Genomic DNA, 14,890 nt, shown 5'->3' on the forward strand with positions numbered 1-14,890 from the left:
GCCATTATGATGATTTAAGCTCAAAATAAATTAACCCATACATCTATGTGCATTTTGGTATACTTAAGACGTAGAACTAATGTCACAGTCGAGAATTCGTTCTTTATATTATCACCTAGACCAAATTAAAAAATAATGAACTTACAATATCTCTTCTCATATCTTTCTGAATCACTGGGGTGGATGGAAGGAAGATGGTTTTGGAGCAATCTGTTCGGATAGAGGCATCTATTGACATTGGTTGCTTCAAGCTTCTAGAGCAATATACAGACACTTCTTTTGCTCGTACTGTCAAGGGTGCACAAATAATTTTTTTAAATAGTTGTGTGAACTGTAACCACCTCTTTGCCTAGCTGTACATGTGCTGGTTTAGGAAAAATGAACAGCTTTATAAAAAATAAGCCAATTTGCATTAAAATTGGTGAGAAAGGAACCGTATTAAAAAATCCTATTTCTTTGTGGTAGACTCCAAACTACATAGCTGTCAGTCAGTTCTGATTTACAGCAAAAATAAAAACTAAAAAAAAAACAACCCATAACCAACCATAAGCCCTTCAGATATGAATTCTGTTGATTTCAAAAGGAAAGTCAACCTTGTTGGGAAATAAATATTTTCATCAATATGTTATTTTCTCGGACTACGTTATGTGACTTCAACTCTTTTTACCTTTGTATTTTTATGCAGACGTCAACCTGTGAGTCCTCCACCCCCTCCAAGGCCTATCTCCCCACCGCATACCTATGGATATATCTCAGGGCCCTTGGTCTCTGATATGGATACTGACGCACCAGAGGAGGAGGAGGATGAGGCAGATATAGAGGTTGCCAAGATGCAGAACAGAAGGCTCCTTTTGCGTGGCCTTGAGCAGACACCTGCCTCCAGCGTTGGGGATTTGGAGAGCTCTGTGACAGGGTCCATGATCAATGGCTGGGGTTCAGCCTCCGAAGAAGATAACATCTCAAGCGGGCGGTCTAGCGTTAGCTCTTCAGATGGATCATTTTTTACCGATGCAGATTTTGCACAGGCTGTTGCAGCAGCTGCAGAATACGCTGGCCTCAAAGTAGCCAGACGCCAAATGCAGGATGCAGCAGGAGGTGAGTTTGTCCTCCGTTTGATGGGAGAAGAAAAAAAAAAAAAATCACCATTGTGAAATACGTTTATCTGCAACTTCTTCCTGGATTATTTTTGTTCTTACAACATTTAGAAATTCAGGAGAGGGGGTTAATTTAGACTACTGGAAGAATCAGAAAAGGAGTTTTGGTGAAACAGTTAAAAAAAAAATTGCTGCTCTATATTGTTTTTCATGAGTAGTTCCTAGTTTTTTAGACTCATTGATTATTGCCAAACCTCAACCCTGCTGGTGGATTTCCACCCAAAGCTGAATGAGGAAAAAAAAGAATTAAGGAATTGTATCCTTTTTCTAGTATAAGATTCCCAGTGTTTTCAGTCACTCTTCATGAGAGATTTAATCCCTCTGTATTGAAACGCCAAATAAATAGTAAACCTTTAAAGTCATATTCCCCTGGATTTGCATTTATTTGTTTTCCATTTTATATTTTGTTGTTGCCCTTTGGAGAATGCTGTTCAAGCTGTAACTGCTGTATTATTGAGATGAACTGGGTTTGTGTTGGTTTGATAATTTGACAGCTGTTATTAGTTGCGGTTTAGAATATAGATTATGAATATGCAGCATGGCCTTACGCATATTTTTCTTACTTCTTTTTTTTCTCCTGAATCACCACCGGACATATGAAATACAATATTTGTAATATTTAGTGTTTATCGGTTTACCTGATCAGTAACTAGGCCCAGTGGATATTGTTGTAGTTCAGCTAAGAGATAAGAATACCACCGTGTGGGATACAGGTTTTAAGCAGATCCGTGAATGTTTTGCCAATCAATCCTATTAAACTGCCAAACCTGGAGAAGAGGTACTCTATCACAATTGTGTCCACCCTGACTCCACAGATTTGCAACCTTCCTCCCATTTCTGATATCCTCTCCCAGTTAACAGTCCTTTGTTTCATTTCAACACAGCTGTTCATCATGAAGAGTGAGAGGGGAGGTAATTTAGTAATTCTGGATGAAATCCTGGCCGATTGAAGTAGGTGGCAAAACTCCCATTCGTACCCACAGGGCCAGGATTTTATCCATTTTATCCATATATGTTCATATAAATATGTGTGTGTGAACTTGTATATTTAGAAAAGGCCTTTTTACATCCTGTTCCTATTACAGGTAAATAATTTTACAACAGTCATGTTCATGCCATGCAGTGATTTTTATGTATTTATATTACCCGTACCTGACTACACATCCTAAAAACGTGACACTTCTTATCTGCAAATAAGCTGTGATAAAATGCCAGTCATACATCCCTGATACATTCCTGGTAATTCACTCAAAGCGGCGTAGGGGGCACCTGTACCTGAGACCTGCTAGTGACTTGCTTACGGCGTGGGTGACCTCATGCTGCCCAAGTTGGGGGGGGTGAAAACCCCTTTGAAAGTGAACTGGTTTGTTGTTTCTGGAAGGCCTGTGCCTGACTGCCGATGGCGTTGGGTTTCCTGGGGCAGGAGGTACAACCTACCAACCAGTTGGATCCTTTCTGCGCAACTAAGGCAGCCTGCCTACTGATAGGATAGCAAACGCTTCGATTTGGTTACGGCTCACTCAAAAACTGATTACAGGAAGGATGAGAGTTTTATTACTGTTCCAACAGTGTATTTTCAGGTTTTGTATAGCTCGGTCGTTCTGATGTGAAAACAGAGAAAGTATGAAACAACTTATTTTAGATAAGAAAAATAATAGCTGTTGTTCTGTAACAATTTCTAGGCCGTAGACATTTTCATGCATCACACTGCCCTAGACCCACCAGCCCCGTGTCTACCGACAGCAACATGAGTGCTGTTGTAATACAGAAGGTCCGACCTGCCAAAAAGCAAAAACACCAGCCAGGACATCTGCGCAGAGAAGTCTACACAGATGGTGAGTCCACTGAAATGGGTGAAAACATCAGTGAACCTTTCTAAATATGCATTCAGTGCGTGTGTGTGAAATTTTTCCACAGAGATAACATTATGTTTCAGAATTCAGTGATTTGTGTTTCCTGTTGCTAAACACGCTGAACAGATTAATCATTTTAAATGCCAGAGTTCCTTAATACTGTACATTGATGCTTCCACTCCACAGCCTTGCACCTGTTTTCTGTAGTGTCCTAATCGGCTAATTACTGTCATTATTTAAGAGCCCAGATAGCATAAATAGTACAGTCATTGAGAATAATGTGTGGTTAGGATTAAAGTCTTCGTTCACGTGATTGACTATTAAACCTTGAGAGTGTGTATTTTCCTGCAAAAAACAGTTTGCCGTTCAAATGGTGGGCAGCACAAATCAATGAATTTTAATCCTGACCACAGCATTGTTGCAAGCGGTTACTTTGTGAGTAAAAGCAAAATCTAATCATCTTCTTTCGTGCCTTCACACACAATATCAACTCTTGCTGAAAAGGTAGTGCTTGTATTCTCTTGGGATTGTAGGAGGATAATGCAAACATTGTGATGTTGTCTAGAGAGAGCCTTTAATGAAAATGCCTCAGGTGGTGCAGCTTTTATTAAAGCACTACCTTCCAGTTTTATAAAACAACCCACGAGCTTTGTTGGAAATTCATGTACGATAAATTCTCCAAGACTTAACCCGTCTTGTCAAGTTTGCTAAATTTGCTAACAGATGAGAGGAAAGAAAGGCATCGTTCCCCACCTCCTGATTCTCCGCAACAACAATCTGATTAGGACTTTCATTACCAGTTTGAAATTTTTCAAAGAGGGGCATCATTTGCCATTATCATATGAAAGCCTAATATTATAGATCCTTATCCAAGGTTACAAGAAGGGAGTTTTGAGCCACTTCTCCCTATGATTCCTGCCACTTGACGAAAAAATTTAATACAAAGCTCACAGCACGACGAGCAGAAGTAATTTAGCAATGAGTGGTTGTCCGTGCTATTATCTGTACTTTATTCTGAGTATTTTCTCTCACTAGCATCTATCTGATATTAGGCTGCATTAAATACTGGCATGACACAGTGCACCTGGGCCTCTTGGCTTATGCCCAGGCCCCTTCTGTCAGTGAAACTGAGCCGTTGGAATATTATATGATTTCAAGAGGTTATTACAGTGGTTTTGTGCATGTTTGCTTCTGTGAAAGGACAACACAAGGTGTAAATCCCAAAACTGTACCAGAAACGTTACGTTTATGAGACCCTTGCAATGGCATTTTGCAAGATTTTATGGATATTTTAACAGCTTTTATTCTCTTGAAGAGAACGCTCTTAACTGAATAATTGGCTGAGCATCAAACCTTGATACAAACACAACAGCTAGCACGTCAGTTATGAAATCTGAACAGGAGTTTTATGTGGTCATTTCCTTCTAACACGGGAATAAATAAGAGGTGGGTCAGTATTTGATGACAGGTTTTTGTGGAAGTAATTATACAAAGTTAAAACATAGAGCATTGTGGTTAGATATTGCAATAGATTTGACAATCATGATCAATATTTGTTTTGTGTTATATAGCACCTGCTTACTTCAGCATATTTTCTAATTAGGTAAGAATTTCCGCTAACCTGTTTAGTGTGCAATACAATATGGTCATTCAGGGAACAGCAAAATATGGCTTTAATTTCTGCAGAGCTAATAAAACCCAGTTCAAAGGTTGAAGGGCTTGTTTGGTTTTGATTCTTTTATTAATTTTTTTTTCTCCTCAATCCATTTACATAAGCATATTTCGAACCTTACTGAAGATTCTAAGCATTCATTTTAATAACCACATCTAGTATATTTTCCCTTTAGAACACATCTAGTATATTTTCCCTTTAGAATCTCTATAAGGAAAACAATTAGAAGATGTTATTTTAAGTGCAGAAAAGTGATATGGAGACATGAATGAAATATGAAAGCACAATTGACCTTTCCCAGAGATACTTCGTTTTTTTCTATTGGCTTGATGTCACACTGTTTTATAAAGGAATGCCTGATACAAAGATTTTTTTTTTTTTTTTTTTTTTTTTCCTCATAGTGGGTGAACACACATGTGTTTGTAGTACAGCAAAGCAGATATTCTGAATTTAATCGTTTATTGGTGGCTAGAAGCGTTGAATAAATACTAAAGGGAGAAAAATACATTGCATCATTACTTTCTCAGCCTTTTGAATGGAATTTACTTTCACATATAAAGAATTTTCTACTGTTTCCAAATTATCTGAATTAGTATTTGCTAGCAGTTTCATGAAATGCCACTGTCATGAAGAATTTATGTGATTGGGTGACAGAAAGGATATATAAATAAATTCTTTGCATGAATGGTTGAAAATCCCAAGAGTATGATCAGCAGCAATATATGTAAGTCTTAAAATTCTGTATTTTTTTCTTTACACAGCAAGATTTGTGAAAGAGATCGGTATTTCTGAAAGCGTGTTTGTCACTAATGTAGCAGTAAAAGGTCTACTACTGCCCTTTTTTAAATAGAGTGCTCTCTGATCTACTCTGCGTTGTATAAGTAGTAACAATCTTGTATTTTCTGCTAGCATTAGTTCAAATCGGCTTCTACTTTATGTGGAATGGGATTTCAGCTCAGTTGTTTCTTTCGTTGACAGTCATCCAGGCAGTGAAATGTTCTCCATATTTGTTGCTAAAAATCTTTGCTCAGTAGGTGGTAGGGATTAAAATGTATGAATTTTTAATTGCTCTTCATCTAGCCTTTTAGAGAGTTAACTACTAAGAGTGCATTACAAGAACCAACTAACAGATGTATCCTCCTTCTCAACCTTGCCTGACCTACTTACATATTTAATTTAAGAAACCGAATTTTAAAAGAATATTTTTCCTTTCTAAGATTATATATATGAAAGTCTCTTCTGAACTGTCTTGAATTGATTTATTCATATCTACAAGCCCTCAGAATTGTAAGCATTTAGATAAAAAGGATAAAATTACTTTGCTATTGCTTCAATTCAGTAGGTCTTTCAATAGAAATTATACCATTGAGAGTTAACACGAGATTTTTAATCCTGATTTGTTTTTAAATCTCTGAGTGACAAAGGAGAAAATACTAACATTTTCCAACTAACTGGTTGAGACTGTAACTGAGTTGTTTAGCTGTGTTATCAATGACGTGAGGTTACGGCAGCTGAATTTCTTACAAAAGGCAACATGAATATCTGTCAAATATTTCCCCTAATTTTCACTTTGAAGTGTTAAGTTGTTATGCATGCCGGCATCATTTGTACTTTTGTCTCCCTCTGCCTGTGCAGTACAAAAAAAAAAAAAAATCTATTCTGCACAAATTTCAAGCAAGGTAAAAAATAAGTAGGAATTCATTTCTTACGTCTGCTAAAAACCAGCTTGTTATCAAATGATAACAATTTTCAGATACCTGCTCTCTTTGCAGACCTTGCTTCTGATCCCATTGTGAGATATTTTGTAAATGTTGATTTTGTTACTGAGGGAGTTTTTGTGGAGTGAAAATTGTTTTGATAAAAGCATTATGTATATGTACACACAAGCAAAAAAAACCCTACAAACCAATACATCGTATTGGGTTTTGCTGTATCTATTTATTCATCCAATTATTATATACAGTTTGAGCCATGTTCCTTGAAAGATAAACCATGAAAATAACTTCAGTGCATGAATAATAGTAGCTGAGGTTATTATGTATCTAGGAATCTTAAATGATCTTAAAGCTTTACTAAGTCAGGAACAATCTTGAGTTTTGCATGCCTGCATAAACATGCAATAGAAGAAAATTCACCCTGTATCTTGTCCAATATTACATCAAATCTATAAATCTGCTGTGTTCTTCAGGGTATGACAGTAGAAATCTACAACCCTATAGAGCTCAAAAGAGAGAGTTGCCTAATAAGGCCTACTTCCTTCATTTGTCACTACTTACAGTTCATCATTTTGTACTTATTTGTGGTCCCTCCACTTCAGTGCCAAGCTAATTTAGCAGATTATTTTTCCCCACTGGTGTTTTGCTTATCCCATAATTCCTGTATATGTTCTCATTTAGAAAATTATCATCGCTCCTCTCAAAAGGCAGATATGGAAGGTTTCCCCTGTAGACCATGCTATGAAATGGCATCCATTAATTGTTTTAGTTCCGTGGGACGCAGTACAACAGTAATACGTAGACATGAATGAAACATGGGAGCACAGCTGACCTTTAACAAATACGTCTTAGTTCTTTATATTGGTTTGATGTTGCTTTGCAATTTATTTTTTTTTCCTTACAATGGAAGCTTCCATTTTCCTTTTAATAAGAAGTGTGCCAGTTTGTACTAGAGGAGGCAGATTGAATCTGGATTTTCTCTGTGATCTGAGCTGTTAAAATAAATACCACAGGGGTGTAATAGTGTTGACCCCTGAAAAGTTGCTTTTTTTTCCTCTCTAAAGGAGTCTTCTCAGTAAGGAGTACTGTGTTGTAATGAAGATTTTTATAGTTTCCCTGCAGGTTGCAAAAATGTTCTTGAAAGAGAATATCACTTTTCTTTTAGTTATTACTGTACCATAGAGCTACTGCCGTTTTGTGAAACTTTTTATATCAATGCATCTTTCCTTTCCATTGTCAAGACTTAACACCACTTTGTTCATTGTCCTGTGTAGCTGGATAGGATTCTTGAATAAAGTAGTTTTTTCCAAGTTGTATTTTATAGGTTACAGGAAAGATGTTGTTCCTTCCCTTTGGTGTTCAGCCAATGCATTGCTGTGCCACAACTGTGGGAGACTGGCTCCAAGGGTGACTGAAAAGGCTTGGTATCAAATACCTACACTCCCTTTACATCAGCAGGCTCATAAGAAGGGCTATTCAGTGCTCTGATAATTTAATAGAGACAGTGAGTGGGGAATGTGAGACACAAGGTATTGCATGAACAACTGCGGTTCCAGAAGCCTACACTTCTGAGTTTGACTATCTTCATCCACTTCTGATTCAGCGTGTCCTTTTCTGAGAGAAGACATGCGAGAAGGCTGTTTTCCAGAGAAAGGAAAATACTGGTTGAAGCTCCTCAAGCTACTGAAGAGTTTATCTTATTTTTTAAATCTTGACCAAGTTCTATAATCACTAAAAGTATTGCGCAAAAGGTGGGAACATTACCATCTCCAGCATTGCTTTTGAAGAACATTTATTGTGCTTGATAAGCTTTGGGCTGGATATGACATAGTCTGATGCACTGGGCCTTCAGGGAACATATCGCATGCTATTCTCGGGTCTTCACACAATTTTTCACCTAGATGTTGAATTGTAAGAGGTTACACACTTCTTTAGACCAATATTTTTTGGAGCAGGTATGGACACTTAGGCTCACACGGCTATGGAGCCCTGTGATCCAAAAAACCACAATTGTAGGCACATACTGAATTTAGGCACCTACAGGGCTGGGTCGCATAGTAAAAGTGGGTTTGTTTGCTCTTTGGTGGCTAGAGCTCACAGGGCATTTTTAGATGCATAGAGGAGGTAGTCTGAATGCTTCTATGATGTGTAGAATTACAGATTTTCATTGCTAAGGTTGTGTATTGGACAGAGGTTAGCACCGTAAATCATGTTTAAAGCATTATGGATAACAAAGGAATGCAACAAAACTGATTCTGTGCTTTCTTGCCAAAATCTGTTGTATTTCGTTTCTTATTGAATCAGAAGCTGCCTCTTCATTTTACAGCTTTAGTTCCTTCAGTTAAACAAGTCCAGTCCATTGTCCACAGATCTGTCTTTGTTCTTACTAGACTATAGTCTAATAAATCCCACTCCATAAATAAAATTATTTTGATTCAGCCACTTCTAGCTAAGTTACATTAATGACAGTGCTTTTTCGTAAAAGACAACGGCAAATGGTGGGTGTTAAGTAGATGCTTAAAGTGTCAGTATTCAATTGTTTACCTTTAGCTACTCTCCAAAACAGATGTTCCCCAAACTGCTAGTTTGAAAAACAAACTACCCTACACAACTTGCAAGGAATATAAGGCCAGTTGTCCAACTTGTTCTTAGCTAAAAAGACTAGAAGGAAGGAAGTTTCTGTGTTTCTTGTTAAATGGATTTGGCCCCTTATTCAAGTCATAAATAATAACAAGGAGAAGTTTTCTTGGTTACTTGGTTGGGGTTTTGTGGGATTTTTTTCTCTCTCTCTCTCTTTTTTTTTTTTTTTTTATTTTATTTTATTTACCAAGACAGCGGAGTTAATGCTGCAAGAATGATGTTACAGATCTCATTTACCTGATGTGTGTCCAACCTTAGGAAATGAGCTTCACATCTCTCTTCCTCATCATCCCAGTCTAGACAACTGATAAAGTTGCCATTCTTATTTAAAACAGGTCAAGGGCAATTCCAAGTTATGTCACCAGTTTATCGTGGAGGATGGTGCCCAGTAAACCTGCACAGAGCACTGAATTCTGCATTGCTACACCTTTCCACAGGGCTAGATCAAGTCATTTGTGCTTTGTGTCACTGGAAAGCCTCTCAAAAATATCTGGCATTTGCCATATCTGAAATTATGTGTATGCCTGTTTTTTTCTTTTTCAGGAGTACTGCCTTTATTCTTGGCCCAGTTTAGTTCATTTTCAGTTGAAATGTTCTCTTGAATAGTCTGTGAATTATCTGTATATATAGTGATGGTGTTTGAAAAACACAGCTGCTCCAAGATTTTTGTGGAAGTAGAAAGAATGAATGCACACTATTATAAAATGCTGAAGTAACTTTTTTTTAATAGTGCTGTTATTTATTTTTTTTTTAGCAATCTCACTTGAGAATATTAACCTCAAACATATTTCACAGCTCACTTTTTTAACTTTTTCTCTTACATGTATGTGGTTTGTTCCTACATCTTTGTTGTGAACCGCTTTTCTATTGTCGCTTCCTTGTTTTGACTTTTACATTTTTTTCTTTCACGTTTTATATTCCACAGAGCACTATTGTATCCTGATGAATAGTTTACACAGTCTAGTTTTAAGTCTTAGTGCAGGAATAGAAAAATTTAATTAAGTAAAACATATGTGTGCCTCATAAATACTATTTAAAAATATACAGAATTTTAGAACCCCTTAAGCTGTGCTAACTCACAGCGACAAATTCATAAATCTTGTGTGTCTTTTTTGCTGTTTTTGTTGTTCCTGAGAGCTTGTTATGGCTTTGATGAAGTGTGGAGTTTTTTTAGGTCTCGGGAGACACGCACAGACTTCAGGGATACGTATGTTAGATTAACCTACTATTTTGAAAGAAGAATGCAATAATTAATGTAGATTATCCTTACATGTATCAGCAGTCCGTCTGATATACTTTCTTACACCCCAGCCAATTTGCTTTAACACTCAACTCACTGAAGACCTATAGCACAAGCTTCTATGTTGTTGAGTGGACTTAGCAAAAATGATAAATATCAGCAAAGATACGTTAATGTCTTTAAGTCTGTGTAGATGTCTGTAACCGATGTATTAATATCCAGGTGTCTGAAGTTTCTGACAGCTTTTTGTAATGATTTTTAAGAAAATGTGATTTGAAAAGGCAGTGAAAGGTCTTTACTTCGCATTTTTAAAGCTCAAGCTTTGGAAAGATACCCATCAGCAGTTGGAACAGTAACATCATACTTTTTGAGGTGGAGAGAGAAGGGCAGAGGGAGGGCTTAAAGTAAATAGAGCATCTGTTTCTTCAGTGGAAGTTAAATATTATTTCTTAATTTCATTAGTGTATGGTATGATGTCATTGTAATTATTATTCTTTTTCAACTTTGTAGACTTGCCACCCCCTCCTGTGCCACCTCCAGCTATAAAATCACCAACCGCCCAGTCCAAATCACAGCTGGAGGTGCGGCCCGTCATGTTGCCAAAACTTGCTTCTATAGAAGCGAGGACAGACAGATCTGCGGAAAGGAAAGGAGCGAGCTACAAGGGGAGGGACGGGGTGGATGGGCGACAGCATTCAGATGTGCGGACAAATTCGGGAGAGCGGAGAGAATCACAGGAACAGCAAAGCGAAGGGAAACTGCGAGGAAATAAAGCACCAAAACGAGAAGGCACACCAGCAAAAACTCATCTTCTTCAAGGTTATTTTGCATGCTTTCAGTTTAATGAGTTATTGTGTGTTGATCACAGGGAAGAGACAGCTCTTTCCAGGTCTCCCACACGATGGTGCGTGTGAAGCTAGGTCGGCCAAATTGTCACTACTTTTTTTAATTATAGGTGCTAATACAGGTCACGTTGCAGGTTCTTATTAGGGTAAAATGGAAACAGAAGCTTATGAAAAACATAAATTTTGTATCTTGCTTTCCTTATGCAGCCGTCATGTGTTAAAGCTAACACTGAGGGAGCCCAAACAGAAATACTCTTTGAGAGCTGTAAGGATCAGTGTCCTTGCCCCTACCATATGTTTATAGTCTAGTTATGTCTAATCTATCTAATTATAATCTAATTGACAAAGGAACCGAGTGAAGTCAGATAGTAGATCTGTAACTCTGATATTTAGCCTTTTCTACCAAAGTATTGGCTCTTGGCCCTTTTTGTCTATTCATAATCATTGTCCTGTTTAAATAATAAGAAAGCCATAGTAGTAATGCAGTAGTTACAAATACTAACTGACATCGCGTTATATGAATCAGACCTGATCGATTTAATCTCTTGTTTATGAAAGTTGGTAAGATTACTACTTACTAATTAATGGAACATAATTAATGGAATTTGCAAGTGTTCATTAAGGCTTTAAACACAAATTCATACAAATGACTGTGTCGTGATCTAGGCCGAACCAGCCACCAGGTGAGTGACACATATGAAATCACCGCTGCAACACGTTCAGGAATACCAACAACAAAATCATGATGTTAAGAAAGTGACAATCCTTATCGTCATAGCCCGGAAGGTTTCCATCATTTTGTTGGTGTCACTTTAGTATAAGCATCAAAGGGCGAAGTAAACTTTCCCCAGGTAAAACCAAAAGTGTTATTAGTAACAGAATCCATCACGTGATGCCCAAGATATGCAGTCAGAGCTGTTATACAGCTAATCATATTATACATCTCAATTGTGCACCACACCAAAAGTGCACGTTTAAACCGTCACATAAAAACACAAAGAGTAAATAAACTATGCGATGCATTTGGCAGGTTAAGCAGAGTTGACTCAATTAAGTGGAAACAAAGCTCTCTAAAGGCACAATATAACATTTTGTTTAAGAACGACATGATGTGAGCTGTCTGTTCTAATCTCTGAGCAAGCTGGAATTCAAACTATTCAGGCAATCTATCACAGCTCTGGTCAAGTCCCACTCGTGCCCCACGTTGGGTGCCAATAAATCTGTCGTGGTTTGGGCCAAACTGGCCATCGGGTGAGCCACAGATGGTCCCCCCTATCTCACTTCAAAGACAGAGGCAGAGGAGGGAAAAAGGGATTTATGAGTTTAGAAGGATCTAAACTGCTTTAATGAAACATTAATAATAAAATAAAAAGGAAATAATGAAATATATACAAAACCGTATCAAGCTCCCAGGCTGACAATCATGACACCGGCTGGCGCTGGGGCAGTCCCAGGCTGGACTCAGTGATGGACAGGAACTGGATTCCGGATCTGCATTCAGGATCAGGATCAAAGGCAGATGAACAGAGAGAGTCTTCCTCAGACGTTGGCCATTGACAAAAAGAGAGCTGACCCTTTTATCCCTCAGCTTTTATACTGAGCATGAGGCAGATGGGATGGAATACCCTGTGGGTCAGTTTTGGGTCACCTGTCCTGTCCGCTCCTCCCCACAGGTGGGACCCCTCTACACTTTTCCGCTTCCAACCCTCCAACAGGGCACATAACAAAGCTGCCCTTGGCTGTTATAGCACTAAGTATAAGCATAAACCCTTCTGCATACCGTGCCTGGGCAACAGCTAGAGACATAGGTCTTATCATTCTGAGAGAGAACAGCATCTGCATAATGTGCTGTTAATTTCAGTAGTCAGAAGAGGCCTAGCCAGAAAGTAAAGTTACTGAACAAAATTGGTCCTGTTTTACCTCAAACCAGGACAGCCTCGTCCCTTCTTCGTATAGGTATCCAGGGTCAATATCAGGGGTGATTGGACAGTAAGTTGGTTTAATGGGCACATTAGTAAGAGATTGGTACTGAATACAGCGGATTACTATAGAGAAAAGTTATTAGAAGTTTACCCGAAGAGGATGGGGCTGAAATTTTAAAGCATGCCCACTAATTTTGTTTCAAACTCAATTTGAGAAATGCAGGGTCTAATATTTAGATGCAGTGAGCTGCTTGCAGGTATCATGTATGTGTTGTCATTTCCTCCTATTCAGTCATATTGAAAATATACTACAAGGGTTATTTTTTTCTTCATTTTCCTGTAGAACGTAGAGCAGTGATCATAAATTGAAATGAAGTGGACAGTAATCATGAATTAGTTTTTTCTGTGGTGAATGTTACCACGTCAATACTATAAATTTCCTCGAGAAAGCTTCTATAATGCTATTATGGAAACAGTGTATTTCATATTCCTGTCAGGCATCACTTTAAACCTACTGAGGATCGTAAAAAGTAAAATAAATCAACTGCATGCAGAAATTTTAGGATCACAGTATGTCTGGGCTTGTAAACATAACAGCGTATATATTTAATTCTACAGAGGACATCCTGCCATATTCTAGACCAACGTTTCCAACATCAAATAATCCCAGAGACCCCAGCTCCTCCAGCTCTATGTCGTCAAGAGGATCAGGAGGTAGACAGAGGGCAGATCAAGCAAATATAGCCCGAAGGAATGTTGCGGAAATGCAAGTACTGGGAACCTATGAACAAGGAGAAGAGGAAGAAGAAGAGATGGAGGTAACTGTAGTTGTACTACTGAAGATGACTAGAATAAGGCTATTTTCTGTGCTTAGACAGATGCCAAGAAAAGAAAGTTTTGAACCACAAATATTTCTCTTCAGAAATAATTAGTACGTTTGTCTATTGATGTTATGTGCAATCCAAGAAAAGAAACTTAAAGAATGTGTCAAAACCATAAAAAACAAGTAGTATGTAGCATAGTTTAACTGTCACCACACTAAAACCTTTGGAACAGAATTTACAGAAATGCAATATTTAAACGTGCACTTTATCCAGAATCTTCCAAAGGTGAAAATAAAGTGTTAGAACATCTAAGAACACCTTGATATTGCCTTTCACATTTTTTGAAAGTTTATTGGTTTAGATTTTATTAGATATTAAGGCATGAACTATTCTTCTTTTTTTTCTACCTAATATTAATTCAATTTAAATCCTGATTGTAGAAAGGGTGTCCAACATGCAGTCACGTTGCTGCGCGTAATTAAAAGTAGCAATTATTATTTAAAGGTAACAAATCTCTAAGAAGTATGTGAAACAACCTTTAAATAATAAAATCTAACATGTAATCATTTGTTTGTTTGTTTGTTTTAATACAGGAAACGGAAAGCTGAAGACGACATGTACTGTAACAGGCTTTTAAAATCTAATCAGAAAAAAAAAATCACTTAAGATGCCTCAAGTCTGATGATGTTTGACGCCAGAAATAATGTTCAGTGCAATCAGAGTGTACAATTTTTCATTTTTCTTCATGCCATCTGAATGCTAGTTTTTATTTTACTCTTTCTTTGTAAACCCTCCTTATTAGGAACAGCCCTTGCCTATTCCGTAACGCTAAGTGCATCACCTTCGCTGCCCAAGAAGGCAGGTAAGCTGCTCTTCGTGGTACTTGGGCCGGCTGCTGCTTCAGGACTAGAACAGAAGGGGATTGCAGAGCCTGGGACCCCGAGGTTTCTCCCCAGCGAGGCGGTGCTTAGTGCACCGCCGGTACACCAGTGAGCCAATCGATAACATTGCAAGTAATACAGCAC

The 14,890-nt window shown here is 37.9% G+C and overlaps 1 protein-coding gene across 1 annotated transcript in view; it reads left to right on the forward strand.

Annotated features, from left to right (window-relative positions):
* The window catches only part of ROBO1 (roundabout guidance receptor 1), a gene marked incomplete at its 5' end in the record, with an annotated part of 544,235 nt that extends 529,660 nt beyond the window's left edge, over nucleotides 1-14,575 (forward strand). The window contains 5 exons of the mRNA XM_082491545.1: nucleotides 686-1,095; nucleotides 2,837-2,989; nucleotides 10,785-11,093; nucleotides 13,660-13,859; nucleotides 14,459-14,575. Of these exons, the coding sequence (XP_082347671.1) occupies nucleotides 686-1,095; nucleotides 2,837-2,989; nucleotides 10,785-11,093; nucleotides 13,660-13,859; nucleotides 14,459-14,473 (1,087 nt within the window). The 3' untranslated portion in view covers nucleotides 14,474-14,575. The remainder of the gene's footprint in view (nucleotides 1-685; nucleotides 1,096-2,836; nucleotides 2,990-10,784; nucleotides 11,094-13,659; nucleotides 13,860-14,458) is intronic.
* Between the last annotated feature and the right edge of the window lie 315 nt (nucleotides 14,576-14,890).

The sequence above is a fragment of the Vanellus vanellus genome (genome assembly GCF_965231255.1).
Source record: "Vanellus vanellus genome assembly, chromosome: 1".
In the NCBI taxonomy this organism is placed as follows: domain Eukaryota; kingdom Metazoa; phylum Chordata; class Aves; order Charadriiformes; family Charadriidae; genus Vanellus; species Vanellus vanellus.